At 45.8% G+C, this 22,580-nt stretch overlaps 1 protein-coding gene across 3 annotated transcripts; it reads right to left on the bottom strand.

Moving 5' to 3' along the window:
* Positions 1 to 3,755: 3,755 nt before the first annotated feature.
* On the bottom strand, positions 3,756 to 22,160 carry LOC120670577 (protein tesmin/TSO1-like CXC 5). 3 transcript variants are annotated; one of them, XM_039950715.1, is made up of 8 exons: positions 21,578 to 22,160; positions 20,510 to 20,593; positions 19,397 to 19,574; positions 18,522 to 18,860; positions 18,289 to 18,380; positions 17,578 to 17,681; positions 5,017 to 5,403; positions 3,756 to 4,151 (listed from the first exon to the last, which is right to left on the bottom strand). In XM_039950715.1, the coding sequence occupies exons 1-8, from the start codon at positions 21,754 to 21,756 to the stop codon at positions 4,012 to 4,014; spliced, it is 1,503 nt and encodes a 500-aa protein (XP_039806649.1). In that variant the 5' UTR covers positions 21,757 to 22,160; the 3' UTR covers positions 3,756 to 4,011. The 3 variants fall into 3 exon arrangements, with proteins under 3 accessions (XP_039806649.1, XP_039806646.1, XP_039806647.1); XM_039950712.1 differs by having other exon boundaries at positions 18,507 to 18,860; positions 21,578 to 22,159; XM_039950713.1 differs by having other exon boundaries at positions 3,759 to 4,148; positions 18,507 to 18,860; positions 21,578 to 22,159.
* Positions 22,161 to 22,580: the final 420 nt, after the last annotated feature.

The raw sequence follows: 22,580 nt of genomic DNA, 5'->3' as shown, positions 1-22,580 counted from the left end.
CGCCACTCTGCATGATGTGACAAAAACACGGTATCGCACCACATGCATTGGCGTGACAAGGTGTGCTACGTTGGCACGATGTGGAGCGCTTGGAATGGGTCTGCCAGCACATATTCCACGTGTCAAGCTTATCACACTACTCCCACCGGTATGAAAGTATAGTATTGTCACGCCACCCCCATCGGCGTCACAAAGTCTGACCTTAAAAAACTATATATTTTCATTAAAACTCGGATGAAGATTATTTTTATATGAAAATTGTAGCTCTCAATGAGAACTACAACTTTGTTGTTTTGAGTTTTTTTCATTTGAAGTCACTATAAGATTCTAAAATAATTGATTTAAGGTTTTAACAGCATATTAAGCACTTGTACCTCTATCAAATCGTCTCCAACTTGAGATGTTTATCATGGTCCAACCAATTAAGTTCTATATAACATTTGATATATGAAATAACATAGACTAAATTATAATAGTTTGATAAGAAATACAATGAGAAATCAAACTATATCATTGTTGAATATGGAATATAATGCAACAATCTAGATACTAATGATAGCTATAAGCTAGATCAAGTAACTTGTTGAAAAATTAAGATCTTAAAATATTTATCTGTTGAGCTGATAGACATGGCTTCCCTCTTCCCTTGTGAAAAGTTCTAATACTGTGGTTTCAAAGTAATGTGACTATACATATGATGTAATCAGGAGACCAAGTAGCTAAATTGATATGGCATAAAAATAGATTGTTGAGCAAAGCTATATTGACTCTTTATGAGTATACTCTGTGGCATCAATAGTTCAGATAATACAACAAAGATTGTTGCATTTTTCTTCCATGGCTGCTAATTCAAATACATTGTTCTGGCACTAATCATATCAGTTCTATCATTGTTTGATGTAATTATCACTTCTTCTCATATCTCAGTAGTAATATGTGCTAGAAATATTTTCCTATGATACATCAATAGTTCTGATGATTTTCAAGCTCAACTGAGATAACGGAATGTTTATTCCCTAGCTTTTTGCCCTATTAATATAGTTCCTGATCATTTTTCTTACACATAAAAAGCACTACCATCTTTTAGGTAACTAAAAAGGATATTGAACACTTCAAAGTAGTAAGATTACTGGTTATAGATAACATTTTGAAAAGGACACAAATATGTTGGTCTTATACTACTACATCAGTAGTTTAGATAAAACAAGTAATTTCAGTTGTTCTCAAATTAGATCAAATTCAACCCCTCCCCTTTTTCCCTCTTCTCAACCATCTAAATCCATGAAAACTTGGTTCTGTTACTTCTACAAGTGAAGACAGATAACAATACCTCATCGCTACAAGTCAAGGAAGAAAAGTGGATGGGGCTAGCAATTTTGTTGAATATATATGCTTCACCAGTTCAATACCAGAGAGAAAATAGATTGGGTAGGAGCTTAGTAATTGTTTAATCAGTCTTTCGCTACATATATATACATGCAGTCTAGCTATAGCTCCTGAGCAATCTATCAATTTAGAATGTGTCGGTAAACACTATATTTCCATCTGTACGTCCAAGGCTTGACCAATGGCAAAGATTCCATACTTTCTATTTATTGAGGTGTGGTTGTTGTTGAAATTTTATTCGCAAATATATACTTAAAATCCTTTCAAACTTCCACCTTTTTCACAGCATTCCAACACTTAGTTTATTTCAGATTCATCCTGAAATTGGCAATCTTATCATGTTTTATCTATTTGATACCACTCAAACACTTCAAACTTTTATTAAAAATTTCTTTCATGTTGTAGTACAAGATTCATACTGCAACTTTTATATTGGTTACAACTTCACTGTTCAACTACATTTCAAACTTGAAACTCTGTAAAATGACTAATCAGTAACATTGCCCTTCTTCAAATACTTGTTCAAATTAAAATATTTTTGAATGATACTTAAATTTCTTTCATTCATTTGGTCTAGTCTTAATCTTGTCCACCTATTTATACCATTTTTTACCATCTCATATTTTAGATTCTCAACTTCCTCACTTTGGCCAAATGTAGCTCAAATTTAGCTAGATTTCAACCTTATTATCATGTGTGACTCTTTTTCTCTAATGCAACTTAGGCCATTTCAATAATCATTTGGAGTTTAATCCTTTCTTAAAATCCTTATGAGTTTCATTTAATCTCTTTTTACTCCAACTTTTATAGTTGTTTCACTAAACCAAATTATATATTTTGATTATTTTAATCCAATTTAGTTTGGATGTGTCACTTAGGTCCATACCTATGCACATATGCACGTAATGCTGACATGGCTTGCTAACTTTACATTCCCCTTCTCTTTAACTGTCGATTTAGTTTATAATGAAAGTTGATTCATCTACCTATGGTCTTCTTTTCTACCATGCCATCTCCATTCTGTGGTCAGTGGGATGCTTGTCGTTGGCACCACTTACTTGGTCTAGCCAAGACCACTCGAGGTGCCTCCCATCTATCCCACCACTCTAGATATTAAGGCTATCATTAGTATCTAGTGTGTTACATTATATTCCATATTATTCAACAATTATATAGTTTAATTTCCCATTGTATTTATTATCAAATTATTATAATTTAGTCCATGCTATTTCATATATTGAATGTTATATTGAACTTAATTGGTGGAACCACCATAAACATGTTAAGTTGAAGACGATCCTATAGAGGTACAAGTGCTTAATATGCTATTAAATATTAAATCAATTATTTAAACATCTTAGTAAAATGAAAAAACTCAAAACTAGAAAATTTTAGATCTCGTTGAGGACTAAAATTTTCATATAAAATCATCTTCATCCGAGTTCGTATGAAAAAGATATGATTTTTCTAAGGTCAAACCTTATCACGTCGGCGGAAGTAGCGTGACAAAATTGTACTGTCACGCCATTGGGTGGTGTGACAAGCTTAACACGTGGAATATATGTTGGCAGACCCCTTCCCAGCATTCTAGAGCATGCTAACATGACATACCATGTCACACCAGTGCATGTGGTGCGACAGAGTTTTTTTTCACACCATGCAGACTGGCGCGACCAAAAATATTAGATCTGCAAATATTTATTTGGGTGGGTTATTTTTAAAATAAAATTTAAAAATAGGTTAAAAAATTCCCTTCCTGCAGGCTGTTTGTTCAAATGACATGGTATTGATTTGGTGGGGGAAACTGTACAACTAATACACCTCAAGAAATTCCGGGCAATGAATGTTCCCAGGATTTTTATCTAATAGATATTCATTAAGGTATTGCCGTGAGATTTTCAAGTATTATTTTACTAGGTTTCCAAATTTGTTGACAGGTCTAAGAAGAAAACGCTCAACGGTTTCATAATATCTTACCTCGCTTTTAGAAATGCAGAAAGATTTTTTATAGACAATTATCTAGAGTTCAGCTCGTCAGTTCCATAGATCATGGAAAACAAATCAAATTTTACAGAACATGTCAATTTACACTTTCTGACATCTTTGTAGAACACGCCAATGATTAGCATTCACACGATTATTTTTAAAGAACATGTAAGAAACAAAAGGGGTGAAAACCCTGATTCACTTCTTTGGGTGTCTATCCCCATGTAAATCCAGATGATTTTTTTACAGATTGTTCAAAGAGTTGTAAAATATTTCAAACACACCTAATTGGTTTAATATTGAAGACCTTTACAACAATTTCAATCACCTGCAAGGTTCAACATCAAATTTCTTACACTTTCTCGCAAAGAAAATGTTTCAGAGACTGTAATAGAAAAATCATATAGAAAAATATTATTAATAAAAAATAATTACATGATTAGCATGAATTTTCCTGCTAACATCTCATGAATGACTAAAGCTACATGGCCGGTTGCCGTTACAGGCAAAAAGGACTACACTATCCATATGTACATGGAGATTGGCTGTGGTATACATATCTTATCTTGACATGAAAAATACAAAATCTGAGCTACGTCTATTTTGATACGTGTGTTGATATACTATCTGATGCAACGATTATCTTGTGTTGGGATTTTTGGTGTCATCCGGATCATTGGATTTTTCTTCAGCTTTCACTGGGGGTAAACTGGTGCTTGATTCATGATTCCTCATAGCATCCAGTTCCACCCCTGTCCCTGATGATGATTTTCCTTCTGCTATACCAGCAAATCATCAGACCAGTAAGTTCAATAAGAAACCACACACAAAAAAAGAAGCAACGGCACATTTCACAAAAAAGAAAAACAAGAGAGACAGTTTCAAATATCTGTGCTAAAACATTATATAAAACCAGAACAGGATGCAAACATTTGTCGAATATGATTCTTATTTTGTGTCAGCATTGAAAATATTTTGATGATGGTCTGTAGGAGCTAATAAATTTATTTCTCTTTAAAATCTGATAAACATATAGTTCAACAAGAATTCATCATCTAGAATTCTGATGTGCCGATTGTAAATAAATTTATGTGGCTCTAACTTCATTTGTAGAGAATTAAAATTTCTTGATTCAGTTAAAAAATTCTGGTTATCAGAGCTGGAGGTCTCGAGTTCGAATCCTGGTTAGCGCAATTAAATAAAACAATTGCTGCTTGCTCCTATTCCACGTTTGAAGCCTGTGGGAGCCTCCACGTGAGGAGTGTTGGAATATAAGTGAATTGTCCACCTCTCCCCATCAGCTTAAGCTTTTGGGTTGAACTGGTTGGTGCATGCAACTCAATAAATTCAACGAACTGTAATGATAAGAAATAAGCACCCAAATTCGAGTGGAAGAGGACTCAAACCTTGGGCGCTGGAGTTCAGTTCCTAGGCCAACTAAACTAGGCTCAGTTCCTATTCATTTCATCCTGCTGGTTTTCTACATGGAACATAATGGCTAATTTGACAAGGCATATAGCAGGGGTGAGTGCTAAATGTACCAAGACAGATATATAAAATCAGCATGAATTGTACTGAGTGGTGATCGAGAAAGAAAAAAGAAGAATATTACTAAATCTAGAGTATCTTAGAAACTCATCTCACCATTTACTTGTCCACGTGCAATAATTAACTGGAGGTAATTTCTGAACGCCCTCAACACTGCATTTTCTTGCGCAGTTTGTAGCTCTGAAATGTCCTGATCATGCAATACCACTGGAATTGAACTCCTATAAGCTGTTCCAAATGTGAGATCCTGCTCATCACACAACAGAGCTCGTGTTCCTGGAGAAGCAGGCATAGAATCCTCTTGGGTGTTAGAGCAATCCTCTTGGGTGTTAGAGCAATATGATCCACATTCCGCAGGAATTTGCTGATCTATTTCTGTCAGTTGACTAGCAGCAGCTTTCTGGAGTTCTTTCTTGTTCTCGTCAAAGTTTTGGTCAGTATTTGTCCAAATTTCCCTATCTATTTCCATCTCCTCTTTGTTATCTGCAAATATGACAAAAAATACTTTAGTAAAACTGAATCTTGAATGATAACAGTTGCAATTTCATTAGTTAATTTGTTTCTGAAGATACAATGTTTATAAGATGATTTGGTACTCAAACGTCAAACAAAAGGATATTTCAAGTGTGCATCGCAACTGGTCCATTTACAGGAAAAAAAATTTTAAAGCTATACAGAGGGGGAAGCCCCACTGTGGTAAAGTATATATTTATAAGAAATAAAATAAACTGTAGAAAAGTCCTTTAACCACACAGAGCTGTGGCACCAGAGAAGAAGAAAACCTCAGAGAGAGATTCTTAGGGAAGAAAGAAAGCATTAGCTCTTAGCTAAAGATGAACACAATCTACCCAGCTAAGAAAAACCTGTCTTTTGTCTTCCTTGATTCTGTGAGCTTGGAGTCATGCCTCATCAATAAATTTTGAAATCCAGTCTCTAAATGTTGGTCTTCTCTCTTGAAAGATAAGATTGTTCCTTTGCTTCCAGATGTGCCAAGTGGCTATTATGAATACCTCCATGAAAAACCAATGCTGAAAATCCTGTCGAGCTCTTTTCATCATTTGGAAGAAATGCAGGTTGATCCTCCAGTCTATGCCTATTGCTTTGCAGCAGGATTTACTGAAGGAGCAGGAGAAGAACAGATGGAAAGCTGTCTCTTCTGCATTGCCATTGCAGAGGACACAAGTGTAGTTGTTTCCTTCTATATAGAAGTTTCTCCTCCTGAGTAGATTTCTGGTATTTAATCTATTCATGAGCAGCAACCATGAGAAGGTTCTAAGTTTGTTGCTGCATCTTGATTGCCAAATCCATAAGAATGGTGATGGGGGTCTGATGTTTTTGAAGGGAAGGTTACAGAAAACACTATTCTTCTAGTTGCAAACTTTTTTTTGTTAAACATAGAAATGGATAGGAAAACTATATGTTTCTCCCAGTTATTTTTTCTCAAACATGCAGGAGAACTGTGTATCAATATATTAATTAGGAAAAAAAGGGTGGGGAAACCCCAATGTTTGGAGACCAGACCAGCCTGACCAGCAACAATTGGAGGCACTTGAGCAAGGATATAGGAACCTCTAGCCCCAGCAAGAGACCATTGCTGCATGTCCTTTAATGACAGCAATAATCCCATCAAACACACAGCGGTTGCAATGATTCCAAATAGACCAAGCTCCTAGAATCTTTAATAGACGAAACTTGACCCTGCCATCAGGCCAAAATCGCAAGTCCGTTAGGCCACGTCATCCGAATTTGCAGATCGTCCGATCACAACTTCCTCTCTTCTCGATCGTTGATCTCACATGCAACATCACCTGTGTTGCATGTGTTTCCAGACTCTTCGCTTGCCTTCGCGCGACCTGCCGTCTCAAGCACCGCCTCCGGCGTCATCCGCTTCCAGCGACCACAAGGTTGAACGGCCGTACCTGTACCAGCTAAACTGCTAATGGGCCCAAACTAATCCAATTTATAAAATTCTCAAGGCCCAAACTAAACCAGATGAATCTTCTCCAAACAGTCCAAACTGATTCGTCGCTACCGGCACTGGCATGCTCATCACGTGCTGCAGAGGCTAAACTTTAATTATGTCACATCAAACAAGAATCTTAATATTTAAAAGTATTGAATATAATTTAGTTATAAAACTTTTGCACCGATGGGTGCTAATTCGCGAGACGAAACTAATGAACCTAATTAATTCTTAACTTGCTACAGTGATGTTACTTAACATCCGCTAATTATAGATTAATTACCCTTGTTAGATTCGTCTAAAAAATTAGGCTAGGTAATTTTTCAATTAGATTTTATTTAATACTTCTAATGGTAAGATTTTAGTGGTAAGACTACAAGCCTCGGTAGCACCTAGGGTATTGGGTTTGACTCCTAAGCGAATATTCTAGAATTTAACAACATTGTACATCATCAATCTCGATAATTTGCTGGATCAATTTTCGAGGATGCTCATAGAGGTAGGTTTGCGTATATATGATCATAGAGATATGAGTGTACGTGCGTTATGAGTGTCTGAGTTGTATTGTGTAATCTATAAAAAATCTATAAACACTTTAGTTTATAATATGGCTAGTGGCGGACCCAGGTAGCAAATGAAGCCTGGGCCAAGTCTAATACAATTCTCTTCCTATCTCTAACCGAAGAGGATTACAGCCGTGGTAAATTGATTTGAATGCTAGTCATGTCAACAACTCCGCCTATGCTGACTGGAAGACTCTCCTGAGTCGTCTCAGCATAGCCGGTCCCAAGCCCGGACAAAGGAGGAGGGTTGCGTTAGGTTTTGGCAAACCAGCATAAAAATAGCCACTCTAATAGATTTGAAACCCACAAGAAACTCGTTGGGGCGTAACCCTCTTAGCGACGCGCTACATCGGAACCCGGGTGTGGTGATAAATGGGCAAGGGCCGGGTCGCCATCCCCCCAAGGGCGCGTCGTATCATGACCTGGGTACGATGATAAGTGAGCAAGGGTCGGGTCGTCACCTGAATGGCGCGCTACATCGACGCCCGGGTGTAGTGAAAAATGAGCAAGGGTCTTCGCACTTCCCTCGACGGGTGCGAAGGGTAAGGAAGCTAGCCGAGCCAATTAGGATTCGTATAGGTAGCTGGAACGTAGGGTCCCTAACAGGTAAGTTGCGAGAGCTAGTTGATATAGCAATTAGGAGGCGTGTAAATATTCTATGCGTTCAGGAGACTAAATGGAAGGGCCAGAAGGCGAAGGAGGTTGAGAATACTGGCTTCAAGCTTTGGTACACGGGAGCAACTCCGGGTAGGAATGGTGTAGGCATCTTGATTGATAGGAGCCTTAAGGATGGAGTCGTAGAGGTTAGAAGGCAAGGCGACCGGATTATCCTAATCCGGTTGGTAGTGGGAGATTCGGTTTTGAATGTGATCAGTGCCTATGCCCCTCAGGTAGGCCTTAGTGAGAGCACCAAGATGCAGTTCTGGGAAGATCTAGATAGCATGGTTAGTACCGTGCCTACCAGCGAGAAACTCTTCATAGGAGGAGATCTCAACGGCCATGTGGGTGCGACTAATGTAGGGTTCGAGCGAGTGCACGGGGGTTTTGGGTATGGTAGCAGGAGTCAAGAGGGGGAGGATGTGTTGAATTTCGCGTTAGTCTACGACTTGTTGATAGCGAATACCGTGTTTAAGAAGAGGGAATCCCATCTTGTGACGTTTCGTAGTGGACAACACTCGAGCCAGATCGACTTAATCCTTGCTAGGAGGGAGTAGACGTGATTGCTTAGATTGTAAGGTGATACCTGGGAAGTGTGTTGTCCCTCAACACAAACTTGTGGTGGCGGACTTTCGTCTTCGGGTACGTGTCCACCGGGACAAACGTGCCAAGATTGCGAGAACAAAGTGGTGGAAGGTTAGAGGGGAAGCGGCACAAGCGTTTAAAGAAAGGATGCTAGGTGAGGGGCCTTGGGAAGGAGCAGACGCAGATGACATGTGGCTAAAGATGGCAACATGTGTCCGGAAGGTGGCCTCAGAGGTGTTTGGCGTGAGTAGGGGAGGCAAACAGGAGGGGAAAGACACCTGGTGGTGGAATGACGAGGTGCAAAGGGCTATTAAGGAGAAGAAAGAGTGTTTCAAGCGTCTCCACCTTGACAAGAGTGCAGCCAACATCAAGGGCTATAAATTAGCGAAGAGGGTTGCAAAGCGAGCTGTGAATGTAGCAAAGGGTAAGGCGTATGATGACCTGTATCAGCGGCTAGGCACGAAAGAAGGGGAGAAGGACATTTATAGGATGGCTAGGATCCGCGAGCGGAAGACAAGGGACATCAACCAAATCAAATGCATTAAGAATGGGATAGATCGACTGCTAGTGAAGGATGAGGAGATCATGGATAGATGGAGAGAGTACTTCGACAAGTTGTTTAATGGGGAGAGTGAGGGCCCTACCCTTGAGTTAGATGACTCTTTTGACGATACCAACAGACGTTTTGTGAGGAGAATTCAGGAGGTAGAGATCGGGGAGGCTTTGAAGAGGATGAAGGGAGGTAAATCGATGGGCCCTGATGGTATCCCCATTGAGGTGTGGAGATGCCTAGGAGATAGAGCAATAGTATGGTTAACTAAGCTTTTTAATCTCATTTTTCGGTCAAACAAGATGCCGGAAGAATGGAGGAGAAGTATATTAGTACCTATCTTCAAAAACAAGGGTGATGTTCAAAGTTGTATTTGTTAGACGGGAATAATTCCTCTATTCATCCAACCCTAGATGGGTGGGTATATATAGATCCAATACATGGGCCTCTATACACATGGGCTCAATATACTCCAACACCCCCCCGCAGTCTGAACTACCGGCGCAGCGGTGTTCAAGACTGGACAACAAGAAAGCTAACACCCCCCCGCAGTCTGAACAACCGACGCAGCGGTGTTCAAGACTGGACAAGATGAGAGTACAAGTGGAGCACAAAAGGACTAATACCCCCCGCAGCCACAACTAGCCACCGGCTACATTGAGGCTGGATCGAAACTCCGAGAAGGTCGACGAGGGCAGCCCCTTCGTGAAGATGTCAGCAAACTGAGAGGTAGTCGGGACATGGAGTACCCGAACATCGCCGATGGCGACTCTGTCGCGCACGAAGTGTAGGTCGATCTCCACGTGCTTCGTCCGCTGATGCTGGACGGGGTTGGTGGAGAGATACACGGCGCTGACGTTGTCGCAGTAGACGAGCGTGCTCTTGGCGAGCGGGCTGTGGAGCTCCGCCAAGAGCTGTCGCAACCAGGACGCCTCCGCCACGCCGTTAGCGACAGCCCGGTACTCCGCCTCGGCACTGGAGCGAGAGACAACCGGCTGCCGCTTGGACGACCAGGAGACCAGGTTGCCGCCCAGGAAGACGGCGTAGCCAGAGGTGGAGCGACGAGTGTCCGGGCAGCCAGCCCAGTCAGCGTCGGTGTAGACCACCAGCTCAGCAGAGGACGAGCGGTGAAGTACCAGGCCGAGGTCCACAGTGCCACGGACGTACCGGAGGAGACGCTTCAGCGCAGCAAGGTGTGACTCCCGGGGATCATGCATGTGGAGACAGACCTGCTGAACAGCGTAGGTGAGGTCCGGCCTGGTGAAGGTGAGGTACTGCAAAGCGCCGGCCAGACTCCGGTAGGCTGTAGGGTCAGCCACCGGATCACCCAGATCAGCAGACAGCTTCGCCTGAGTGTCGACTGGAGTGGAGCAGGGCTTGCAATCAGTCATCCCAGCCCTCTCCAGAATATCGAGGGCGTACTGCCGCTGGTGCAGAAGGAGACCAGACGGGCGAGGCTCAACAGTGACGCCCAAGAAGTGGTGGAGCTGACCAAGATCCTTCATAGCGAACTCCTGCTGCAGAGAGGAGATGACACTCTGAAGCAACTGCTGACTGGAAGCTGTGAACACAATATCATCGACATATAGCAGCAGATATGCCGTCTCATCCCCACGGCGGTAGATGAAGAGAGACGTGTCAGACTTGGCCTCGGTGAACCCCAGTGTCAGCAAGAACGTGGCGAACCGAGAGTACCAAGCCCGTGGAGCCTGCTTCAGTCCATAGAGAGACTTGTTGAGCCGGCAGACCATATCCGGACGACTCGAGTCCACAAATCCCGCAGGCTGAGAGCAGTAAACAGTCTCTGACAAAGTGCCATGAAGAAATGCATTCTTCACGTCCAGCTGATGCACAGGCCAAGTGCGCGAGAGCGCAAGTGAGAGGACCGTACGCACCGTAGCGGGCTTCACAACCGGGCTGAAAGTCTCATCATAATCCACACCAGGCCGCTGAGTGAACCCCCGGAGAACCCAGCGAGCCTTGTAACGCTCCAGTGTGCCGTCAGCCCGACGCTTATGCGTCCAGATCCACTTGCCAGTCACCACATTGCAACCAGACGGACGCGGCACGAGGTCCCACGTCTGGTTGGCAAGAAGAGCCGCGTACTCCTCTTCCATCGCGCGACGCCAGTGAGGATCCGCCAAGGCATCGCGGACAGAGGAGGGTACCGGAGAGACCCGCGGCTCTCCCTCTGTGGCGGAGAGAGTCGCGGCCTGGGACGCCATCCGCCGAGTCACCATGGGATGGATATGCCGAGGATCCCGATGGAGGACCGGGGGGTGGTACACCTCCGGCTCGGCTCGAGAGGAAGCCGGAGCTGGCGGCGGCGGCGACGGCTCCGGTGTCGGCGTCGCAGGAGCCTCCGGAGCAGGAGGCGGCGCCGGTGTCGACGCCGAACGACGCCGGTACACCTGCACCGGCTCAGCGTACCGCTGCGGCACCGGGTTCGGCGCCGGACGACGCCGGTACACCTGCACCGGCTGAGCGTACCGCTCAGGTGCAGTGGAAGGCACCGGGGCCGCGCGTGGCGCAGCGGGAGACACCGGGTCCGTGCGTGGCACGACCGGAGGTCCGGGGGCCGTGCGTGGCGCGACTGCGGGCACCGGGGCCGCGCGCGGCGCAGCAGGGATCACCGGAAGTGGTGCCGGTGCGCCGGGAAAACCTGCAGGAAAAGGACAGACAGGTAACGGTGGCTGAACCACCGGGTCAGCCGGAAACGGAGACGCGAGCTCGGGATCAGCAAAAGGTGTGGAGGAGGTGGAGTAGGGGAAATCCGACTCGTCGAAAACGACGTGTCGGGAGATCAAAACGCGGCGAGAGGTGAGGTCAAAGCATCGGTACCCCTTGTGGTCAGAGGAGTACCCAAGGAACACACAACGAGTCGAGCGGGGCGCCAGCTTGTGAGAAGCGGTGGCGGAGGTGTTAGGGTAACACGCACACCCGAAGACCCGAAGGTGGTCGTAGCGAGGAGGGGTACCGAAGAGAGCGTGGTGTGGAGTGGGAGCAGGAGAAGCAGTGGACGGAAGGCGGTTGAGCAGGTAGGTGGCGGTGTGGAGGCTCTCAGCCCAGAAGCGCGGGGGGAGAGAAGCCTGGATCAGAAGGGTGCGTACGACGTCGTTCGTCGTGCGAATCATCCGCTCAGCCTTGCCGTTCTGAGGAGAGGTATACGGACAAGACATACGCAGCTGAACACCCCGAGACAGGAAGAAAGACCGGGAGGTGGAGTTATCGAACTCCCGCCCGTTGTCACACTGGACGGCCTTAACGGTGAGGCCGAACTGAGTGGACACCCAGGCAAAGAAGTGGAGGAGGGTGGGGAAGGTCTCAGACTTAGCGCGCAAAGGGAAAGTCCAAGAGTAATGAGAAAAATCATCAACAATGACCAGATAATATTTATAGCCAGACATGCTGAGTACAGGAGATGTCCACAGGTCACAGTGAATGAGATCAAAAGCATGCGCAGCATGCGAGGAAGAAAAAGAAAAAGGAAGTCTAACATGACGACCTAACTGGCACGCATGACAGAGGTGCTCAGCAGGAGCCCTAGTACATGGAACATCGGTACTACGGCGGAGCTGAGCCAAACGTCGCGGCCGGGGTGACCAAGCCGGCGGTGCCAGGTGGTGGAAGAAGGCGTCACGGCAAAAGCAGAAGACGAAGAAGCCGAAGGCGAGGCAACGGAAGCAGGAAGCCGAAGAGTGTAAAGAGGCCCCGGGCTGTCACATCGGAGAAGTGGACGCCGGGAAGCCGAATCCTTCACAGTAAGACCAGAGGAGTCAAATTCGATAGAACAAGAGTTGTCAGCAGTAAACTGGCGAATAGAAAGAAGGTTGTGAACCATTTGAGGAGCAACAAGAACATGAGGAAGACGAGGAGCAGAACCCACGGCGGTGACAGGAAGGTAAGATCCATCACCAACCATGATAGAAGAAGGACAAGAGGGGTGTGGGGGTCGGACAGAAGAGAGGATACCAGCATCAGGAGTGGTGTGGAACGAGGCGCCCGAGTCGGCGATCCACTCGGTGCTGGTCGGCGGCGTCAGTCCCATGGTGCTGAAGGACTGCGCCAGAGCGGCCTGGTCCCACCCCCAGGCCAGGTCGGCTGTTGGCTGGGCTGAGCGGGCGGGGTCCAGGAAGGCGCGAAGAGTGGAGCAGCGCCAGTGAACATGGCCGCCAGCTGGAGCTGAGGACGAGGCCCCCCTCCCGGACCCTGGAACGGCCACATCGAGATGCGCCCTGACCATGGGTTGCTGAAGGATGGCCAGGGCATACCTCCAGTGGCAGGGGCGGGAGCCGGAGCCGGTGGCGGCGCGCCGCCCCGACGGCCCCCACTGGTACCGGTGTTCCCAGAAGCAGGGCCACCAGTGCCAGCACCACCACCACGTCGCCGGCGACGTCCACGCCCCCCCCCCTCCTCCAGTCTGCCCGGCGGAAGCAGCACTAAGGAGGGAGGTGGCAGGAGCAGCGGAGGAGGCCGGTGGAGTAGCAACGAGCGCGGCGGGGGTGGGCGAGGGCGATCCGGGCGCGAGACCCCTGGTGATCTCCTCGAGGGCGAGGTCGTCCCGGACCTGCAGGAAGGTGGGGAAGGGCCTCTGGCGGGCGATCCAGCCCTTCAGGTGGTCGTAGGTGCTGCTCAGTCCCCGTAGGACATTGAGCACCAAGACCCGATCGGACACCGGATCCCCGAGGTTGTGAAGAGCATCGGCCATGCTCTTCATCCGCCGGCAGTACTCACCGACGGAGAGGTCCCCCTGCACGAAGGTGCGGAAGGTGGCGTCGAGCTGAAGAGCGCGGTACTCGGCATTGCCGAGGAACTGCCCCTCGAGCGCCACCCAGGCCTGCCGCGCGGTGCCGCCGTGTGTCCTGACGAGGTCCTGAAGATCCAGGGAGATGGTCCCGAAGATCCAGGACAGGGCGACGCTGTCGAGGCGCAGCCACGTCATGTCCCGCACCTCGATCGGCGAGTCGACGAGGACGTGGTCGTCGAGGGCGTAGCGGCGGAGGGTGAGGAGGACCTGGTCCCGCCAGCGGCCGTAGGAGGAGGATGCGGGGTCGAGGAGGACGGAGACCAGAGCCCTGATGTTCTGGACGCCGGCGGCCTGGAGGTGGAGCTGGGCGACCATGGGGTCAGTCGTGTCGTACCGGGCTCCAGATCCAGCAGGCGGGGCACGGCGGAAGGAGGAGCTGCCGGGCTCGGGGTCGACGGGCAACTGGCCGGAGGAGATGTGGAGAAAGCGCTCCGCCTTGGCGACCCGGAGGGCGAGGGCGTCGGCCGTGGCACGCTCGCGCTCCCAGGCGAGGGCAGCCACGCGGACCCGCTCCTGGGCCGCCGAAGCCTCTGACTTGGCGACGAGGAGGGCCGCGGCGAGAGCGGCGTCGGCCTGCTGCCCACGGAGTGTGGCGGCGGCGAGCGGCGCATCCTCGGGCGGCATACCGGGCCCGGGCCACGCAGGGGAAGCCTCAGGAAGGGCGGCGTCGACGGCGAGCTGCTTGCCGTCCGCGACAGTGGCGCGATGGGCGGCGGCGGTGGCTGCTGCGACGGCCGCGGCGGCCCCAGCGGGCGCCAGCATTCCAGGGGGCGCTGGCAGAGGCCCAGGCAGCGGCCCAGGCGGCTCCAGCAGTTGCGGTAGCTGCCCGGGCGGCGCCTGGGGCAGGGTCCCAGGAGGGTGCGCGCCTCCCGCGTCCTCCGCACCCGCTCCTGCAGCCCCCACGCCCGCACCACCAGCAGCGGCGGCGGCGGGGACGAGCAGGGGCGCAGAGGCCACCAGGGCGGCGCCGGCCGCAGCAGGAGTCCCGCCGGCGGCGAATCCAGGCGGAGGAGATGTCCTGGCGGCGGATCCGGGTGGAGCAGAGGCGCTGGCGGCGGATCCGGGTGGAGCAGAGCACCAGGTGGCGACGGATCGGGTCCCGGCGGCACCTGCAAAGGACGGATCGACCGGCCATGCGCCTGCAGAGGACGGAGCGCCAGTAGCAGAGGACGAGGAGGTGAGGGAAGGGAAGGAGGAGAGAGGAGGGGGAGGAGGAGCCGGCGGCCGGCGGCCGGCCATGGTGGCCGGCGGCGGCGGCGCAACAGGGAGTCTGCTCCCTGGCGGCTGGAATAGAGGAGTGGTGGAAACCTAATCTACTGATACCATGTTAGACGGGAATAATTCCTCTATTCATCCAACCCTATGTGGGTGGGTATATATAGATCCAATACATGGGCCTCTAGATGGGCCTCTATACACATGGGCTCAATATACTCCAACAGTACTAACTACCGTGGGATTAAGCTGATGAGCCATACGATGAAGCTTTGGGAGAGGGTTATCGAGCATCGCCTAAGAAGAGTGACAAGTGTGACCCAAAACCAATTTGGGTTCATGCCTGGAAGGTCAACCATGGATGCGATTTTCTTAATACGATAATTGATGGAGAGATATAGGGAACAGAAGAAGGACTTGCACATGATCTTCATTGACCTTGAGAAGGCATATGACAAAGTACCGAGAAATGTCATGTGGTGGGCCTTGGAGAAGCACAAAGTCCCAACTAAGTACATTACCCTCATTAAGGATATGTACAAGGATGCGACGATGTTTGTCCGGACATGTGATGGCAACACCACTGACTTTCCTATTAACATAGGCCTACACCAGGGGTCAGCATTGAGCCCTTATTTATTTGCTTTAGTGATGGATGAGGTCACAAGGGATATACAAGGTGAGATCTTTTGGTGTATGCTCTTTGCTGATGATGTGGTGCTAGTTGACGAGAGTAGGGCAGGGGTTAATAGGAAGTTAGAGCTGTAGAGACGCATGTTAGAGTCGAAAGGTTTTAGACTTAGTATGACCAAGACCGAGTACATGATGTGCGATTTTAGCGCGACTAGGCATGAGGGGGGAGACGTTAGTCTAGATGGACAAGTGATGTTCCAGAAGGATACTTTTCGGTATTTAGGATCGGTGCTACAAAAGGATGGCGACATTGATGAAGATGTTAGGCATAGAATTTCAGCTGGCTGGTTGAAATGGCGGCAAGCTTCTGGCATTCTTTGTGACAAGAGGGTGCCACAAAAGCTAAAAGGCAAATTCTATAGGACATCAATTCGTCCGGCGATGCTATACGGTGCTGAATGTTGGCCTACAAAAAGGCGACATGTGCAGCAACTGAGTGTAGCAGAGATGCGGATGTTGCGGTGGTTTTGCGGGCACACAAGGAGGGATAGAGTCCGGAACGAAGTTATTCGGGATAGGGTCGAAGTGGCACCAATTGAGGAGAAACTTACCCAGCATCGGCTGAGATGGTTTGGACATGTCCAACGAAGGCCTCCTGAGGCGCCGGTGCGTAATGGGGTTCTTGAGCGGGTCGACAATGTAAAGAGGGGTAGAGGTAGACCTAAACTGACGTGGGATGAGTCGGTTAAGAGAGATCTTAAGGATTGGAATATCTCTAAAGAGATAGCTTTGGATAGGAGCGCTTGGAGACTAGCTATCAATGTGCCTGAACCTTGAACTTATTTCTTTCGGGTTTCATCTCTAGCCTACCCCAACTTGCTTGGGAAAAAAGACTATGTTGTTGTTGTTGTTGTTGTTGCTAGTCATGTCAACGTTAGCTGCTACAACTTATTCTAGCCTCTTGCAAGTTTGGCGATGGAGCCCGGGCCAGTGCCCAGGTTGCCGGGCCCTGGGTCCGCCCATGAATATGGCATTATCTAAAAATACTTTTTTAAACTTATTAACTAAAAATACTAAGAAGTAACAAAACTCCATGATAACACTAGCCAAGCGCGGCAAAGCCGCGCACAGTTTCTAGTGATAATTGAATTTAGCCCCATTCGGACCTGTCAGTTTTTTTTTAAATAACTTAAAGTCCCCTATCCCATGTCCAAATGAAATATTATCAGTTTTTTTTAAAGGGCGGCCTGGTGCAAGTGGTAGTGCTTGCCGCCTGTGAATCGAGAGGTCACAGGTTCGAGCGGTGGCCTCTACACATTGCACGGTGTGTGGGAAAGACCTCCTGCTAATAACCTCCCCCAGACCCCGCACTGTGCGGGAGCCTACGGCACTGGGTACGTCCTTTTTAACTTAAAGTCCCCTATCCCATGTCCAAATGAAATATTATCAGGTGCATGGAGCAATGTTAAATGTATAAAAAAAGTTCTCGAGACACAATTATGAAACAATATAACTCGAGACACAATTATGAAACAATATGTTCGTTTTCTTTTGTTTCTGATCACCATGGTAGTTCATCTTTCCAACATGAAATACTGAGTTTACAAAATTAGCATTAACATAATAGCATGTTAATGAACAGAGGTTGAAATGGTCCAGACAAACAGAAGGTGTGCTTGTGTACCAGCTATTGCTGTGAATCCTTCTGCTGCCTTTCTGCATACAATCACCAAACGATTGGCTAGGGCGTTCACATCAGTAAGATGGATAGTGTTTGCAAGTGGAGACCTAACAAGATGGCCTTTCATTAGAAATTAGAAGGATATATAAAGCGCGTAAGGATTAAGGAGTAACTAAACTAATACACTGCAAGATCTATTAATATTGATGTAAATATGTTGATTCGCCGTATCAAAATAACATTTGCATAATTTCAGTACAAATTATATCACTATAACATAATGGAATCAGATATGCATCCTGGTTGTGTAAAACAACATTTTTTTCAAACAGAGTAAAGAATTTCTTTATTTGTTTCTAATTATTTGTCTTGGAAAATCATGCACTCTTGTTGGGTTTCCACTCTAGCCTACCCTAGCTTGTTTGGGATTAAAAGGCTTCGTTGTTGTTGTTGTTAGTGGTGGTGTGTTGAACAGAGTAACATATTCAGAAAGAAACCCAACACCATAGACTTTTAATGAGCCAATTGGCTAGTACAGTGGTAGTGGAGACTACCACAAGATGGTAGAAACCACAAGAAACTAACACCATAGGAGATTTACTTTAGCAGTCTAGAGCTTATGCTATTAAAATGGCAAAAGCCACAAGACAATTGAAGTTCATTCAAATCCTTTCATCCATAGGTCCAAACAAGACAATGCATTTTTTGACTTACCTATAGACCAATTTAGATTTACACTGGAAATTGCCAGTGGAACCTTCAAGTTCACTAGATGAAGCAATTTGGGAAGCATCTACATGGTTAGCCTACAACAGAGAAATAGTTTTTAGTCCAGAGATTTTAAAGCTGAAGTACGAAAAAATCAATATTACTAACAAAGTAAATGAACACTGGACTAGCCTAAACAACCATCCCAAAAACGTAATTACTACCTCTGGAAACTGCACCTGCATCATACTCCCTTCAACATTTAATCTCTGATAATGGGGATCTTCTGGAGGCCTTTTTCTACGAACTGGAGAAAATCTATATCCTGACGATCCAATGGCACCATTTAGAGCAACATTAGCTGCTTGTTGAATGTTATTTCGATCACATGAATTATCCCCTTGAATTATAGCACGGAGCTCCTCACTTCCTTCGAAGTTCTTGCAATCCATACATTTACAATTCTTGGAACAAAGGATATTTGCTTGGAAACATTCACAGTACTTCTTTAAACAACCTGACTTCTTGCAGTGACAACCTTTATTATGCTTTGGAAGTGAAGGTGGTGCTCCAGCATCCTGATAACCAGTTAAAATTACTAAGATTAGTTAAATGATATATTAAACAAATAAAAAATTATTTCACCTGAATCCATAAAATAAGTTAAAATAATGACTTTAATAATGCAAAAACCCCAAATAAGGAAGTTTTGTTGACAAATGAAGCATAATATTTATAGTTAATATGATTTAATGCAGCACCAAAGAGTTTTGAGCATAGCATAGTATATGATGCAAAAGAAACTTGTTAAGTTACTAGCCACTCAGCATATAATTGGATGCTGCCATGAAATCTGATTGTTCCACTGAGGCAACTTCTAGCACAGGGAATGGTCCCAAAATACTGTTAGGCTTCAAGTATGAAAGCACAATGCAAAGCAACATGAAAAAATGAGCAGCAAGGTAACACCAGTGCATCAGATTCTATCAAACTTTATGTGTATCTGTAAATAGCAAGCAGGAAAATGCATACTTTCTACAAGCACAAGTGCGACATATGAGATCTACACAAAAGACATGAAACTATTTCATTAGTGCATTGAATGTACTTGTACCTTCCGAACACTGGGAATAATTGGACCATTTTCAATCTTAGGTTGAAAAGCATTCGGATTCCGTAGCTTTGTGTTGTTAATAGCCTCCTGTCTACCCTTTTCATTCTCAACAGTGTTTCCGCATTGTTTACAATTGCAACCATCACAATAATCACCTGCTGCAAAACACTCGCAATACCTAACAAAAATATCTAGTTAGTGAATGTACCTTCTATCCACTTGATGCTCTGCACATAATAAATACTCAACTTGATATAAAATACAGTGCTACGTAATTGGAAGTATTAGCAAAAAAGTTGGGAACATAACATTCCATTGAGAGAAGAAGAAAGAGATAAACAGCACTAAAACTGCAGAATTTGCTTGAAAATGACTCAACAATATCTAACCTTCTCAAAGTAAAACGTGACATAATTATGCCTCCTTTCTGTCTATTGGTCCAGTTTATATAAATTCGTTCAAATCAAAAGGAAGTGGCTCCGCTCATATAATCATGTGTTTTCTTTTCAAACACATATGAGAGTTGTGTATCATTATATGAAAGAAGAAAAAGGGGATAAAGAGCCCCTAGTACACCCCCAACACCAAAGGATCTTAAGTTACATTCGTGCATTTTTCTCTAAAAGAACTCTCATATGTGTTTGTAAACGACCTAGACACTAGGGGATGGGTCTGTCAAGAGGCAGATCCCTTTCGCCCCAGTCGTAGCCCAAAGTTGGGCCTCCACTTCGTAAGGCAGTAAGACGCTACCCATATTTGCTACAGCACTGTCAAAAACACAATGGTTTCTATGCTTCCAGAGAGTCCAACATGTTAATATATTTTGCACTGGTGATGATAAGAATACTGGCAAGACTTTTATGCAGTTGAATTCTCTTCTGTGACAAGAACAACCAATTCAACTCTAGTTAACATTTTAAAATATGGAAGTTCTCATTAAACGAGTAATTCAGTTTAGTTAATCACTGACATAACAACATAGGCAGTCCCTATTTGCATGCACATATAATGTAGAAGTATGCATTTGCAGATATTATTCAATTTACATTGAATGTTTAAATAAATGATGCACATGCCTGAAACAAAAAAAAAAGCATATGCTAGAGTACTCACAGCTTTAAACATTGTGAGTTTTTGCAATTACAGTGTTTCTTTTTCTTGGCTGGGGTGCCACTCTTCATTTCAACCACAGGCTTCCTGAAACAAAAAGTCGGAGAACAAAATATAAGCAAAGGAAGTTATTTGCACTTTGCATATGAGTTCATTGCTTCATTTGTTCGCCAATCAACAAATGAAAGTGTATTCACACACAAGCAATAGAATAACTTTTTCTACTACATACTAGCATCATGGATAAGGCCCATTCCCATAAAAAGATTACAGAATTAGGATGGCTATATGTGAGATTGTTTCACTGCACACTGGTTCCAAGACAGCGAAGAAAATGAAAAACAATTAAGACAATTATGAAAGAAGATATGGCAAGGAATTGTAGATTGATTGATAGTGAGCACAATGGAGGTGCACATATATAGACAAGGATCCCTAGGTCTTATAGAAACAGAGCCAATCAAGGGATGCCTTGCCTAATCTAGCAATCACACCTAATCTCCTAGGGCCGGCGCAGCAGCCAACATGGCTGGTGCAGCCAGGCATCCTTGGCCCGTAGGCCAGCTCAGCACAGCAGCCCGTAGAGGGCATATACAATCTTCTAACAAATTATATTCACTACTAAAATAACTGTTTTCCCAAATGACACCTCAGAGTTAACAAGTTCGGAATGGATAATAGTGAAATATATAAGCCTACTTGTCTACAACGCCCAAAGGACTCCTATAACATTTATAGCAACTCAAATTCAAAATGCTTAATAATGTGACTAGGAGTAAAACAGTAAAACCCTAATAACAATAACCAATCCAGTAACCACAGCAATGCAAAGCACTCTAAGTGACTAGAGCCACATCTCAGCACAAATAACAGTGCATCTCCATAAATGCCCAGACCCGAATAAAGAAACATAATCCACTAACCACGATTGAGTTACTGCTATCTAGAAGCACCTAAAACCTTTTAAAAAGGACAAAATGCAACAAACATGCATAGCGTAAATTCTCGACACTCATAAGTCAATAGACCGCACAGTAGAATTCAAATTCTCAATGGAAACAATTTGCTCACACGGAAGGGATGATGGCCATTGGCCACGGCCTTGTCACCGGGATAGAAGGCTGCACCGGTACCGCTGGCTTCGGCTGCTCTTGCGGCTGTGGTGACGCCCTTGGCTCTGATGCCGCTTGGGGCACGGACGCCGGCGCCGGCGCCGGCGGCTCCACCCTCTGCTGCTTCTCCTGCTCCATCACCAAACCAAACTTTCCAACGCCTTAGGTCAGAAACCAAAGTTCCCCGACGGCTTCTCCAATTAATCCATCTAAACCACTCGGAAAGGCCTCAAAATTCAATCTTTAAGCGCTACCTCGCGGAATTGGGGCAGTTTGGATCAGGGAACCAAAAACTCGAGCTCCTGGGCGGCTCCCAACTACGAAGAATAAAAAAAAAACGAGGGAAAGGAAGAACGCCGTAGGAGGGGGTCAAATCCAAGAAGCGGAAATCGAGGAGGATATGGAGAAGGATTCGGTGAGGTGAAGGTCGAAGAAATTTATGCCGCGGGCGGATTTGGGAGGGTAGTGGTGTGGGAGGGGGAGGGGGAGAAGAAGCTGATGGGCAACGCAGGAGGTTTGGTTGGTGTCTCTCCCAAAATTTTTGAATCTCAGGTATATTCTGTTTACTTTCCTTTTTCGGAACAATTTTTCGAATCTATCTATGATGTTAAATCTACTAACATCTACTTTCACTGCCACCTCGGAAGAGTATAGCAAACAGATCGGCAGTACAGATTAATGAATTTCCGTAATCTAAATTACTGAGATATTCCGTAAACGGAATTATTAAGAAGTACGATTAAAATCAGATGGTCTATATTTTCTTGTCCGAGCCTCTAGCTGTGCGTACTTTACTAAAATTATTCATTCTCTTTATATTGTGACTACTACTCTATTTTTATTTACGTGTCATATTAGGTTTATCTTAAGTTAAAGTAAGTCAACTTTGATCAAAGCATAGAAAAATGTAGCAACAAATATACTACTCAACATATGCACTATCAACATATATTTCATAGTGA

The sequence above is a fragment of the Panicum virgatum genome, chromosome 4N (genome assembly GCF_016808335.1).
Source record: "Panicum virgatum strain AP13 chromosome 4N, P.virgatum_v5, whole genome shotgun sequence".
NCBI classification, from domain to species: Eukaryota; Viridiplantae; Streptophyta; class Magnoliopsida; order Poales; family Poaceae; genus Panicum; species Panicum virgatum.
Note: the sequence above shows the minus strand (reverse complement) of the source record. Positions and strands in the feature narration are given on the sequence as shown.

Excerpts from the sequence above, each read along its gene's own strand:
- LOC120670577 (XM_039950712.1), bottom strand. The coding sequence starts at position 21,756 with ATGGAGCAGGAGAAGCAGCAGAGGGTGGAGCCGCCGGCGCCGGCGCCG. Across the intron at positions 17,682-18,288 it reads AAATCTAAATTGGTCTATAG|GTCTCCACTTGCAAACACTA; the intron begins GTAAGTCAAAAA and ends CCATCTTGTTAG. Across the intron at positions 5,404-17,577 it reads AGGATTCACAGCAATAGCTG|ATAACAAAGAGGAGATGGAA; the intron begins GTACACAAGCAC and ends TCATATTTGCAG.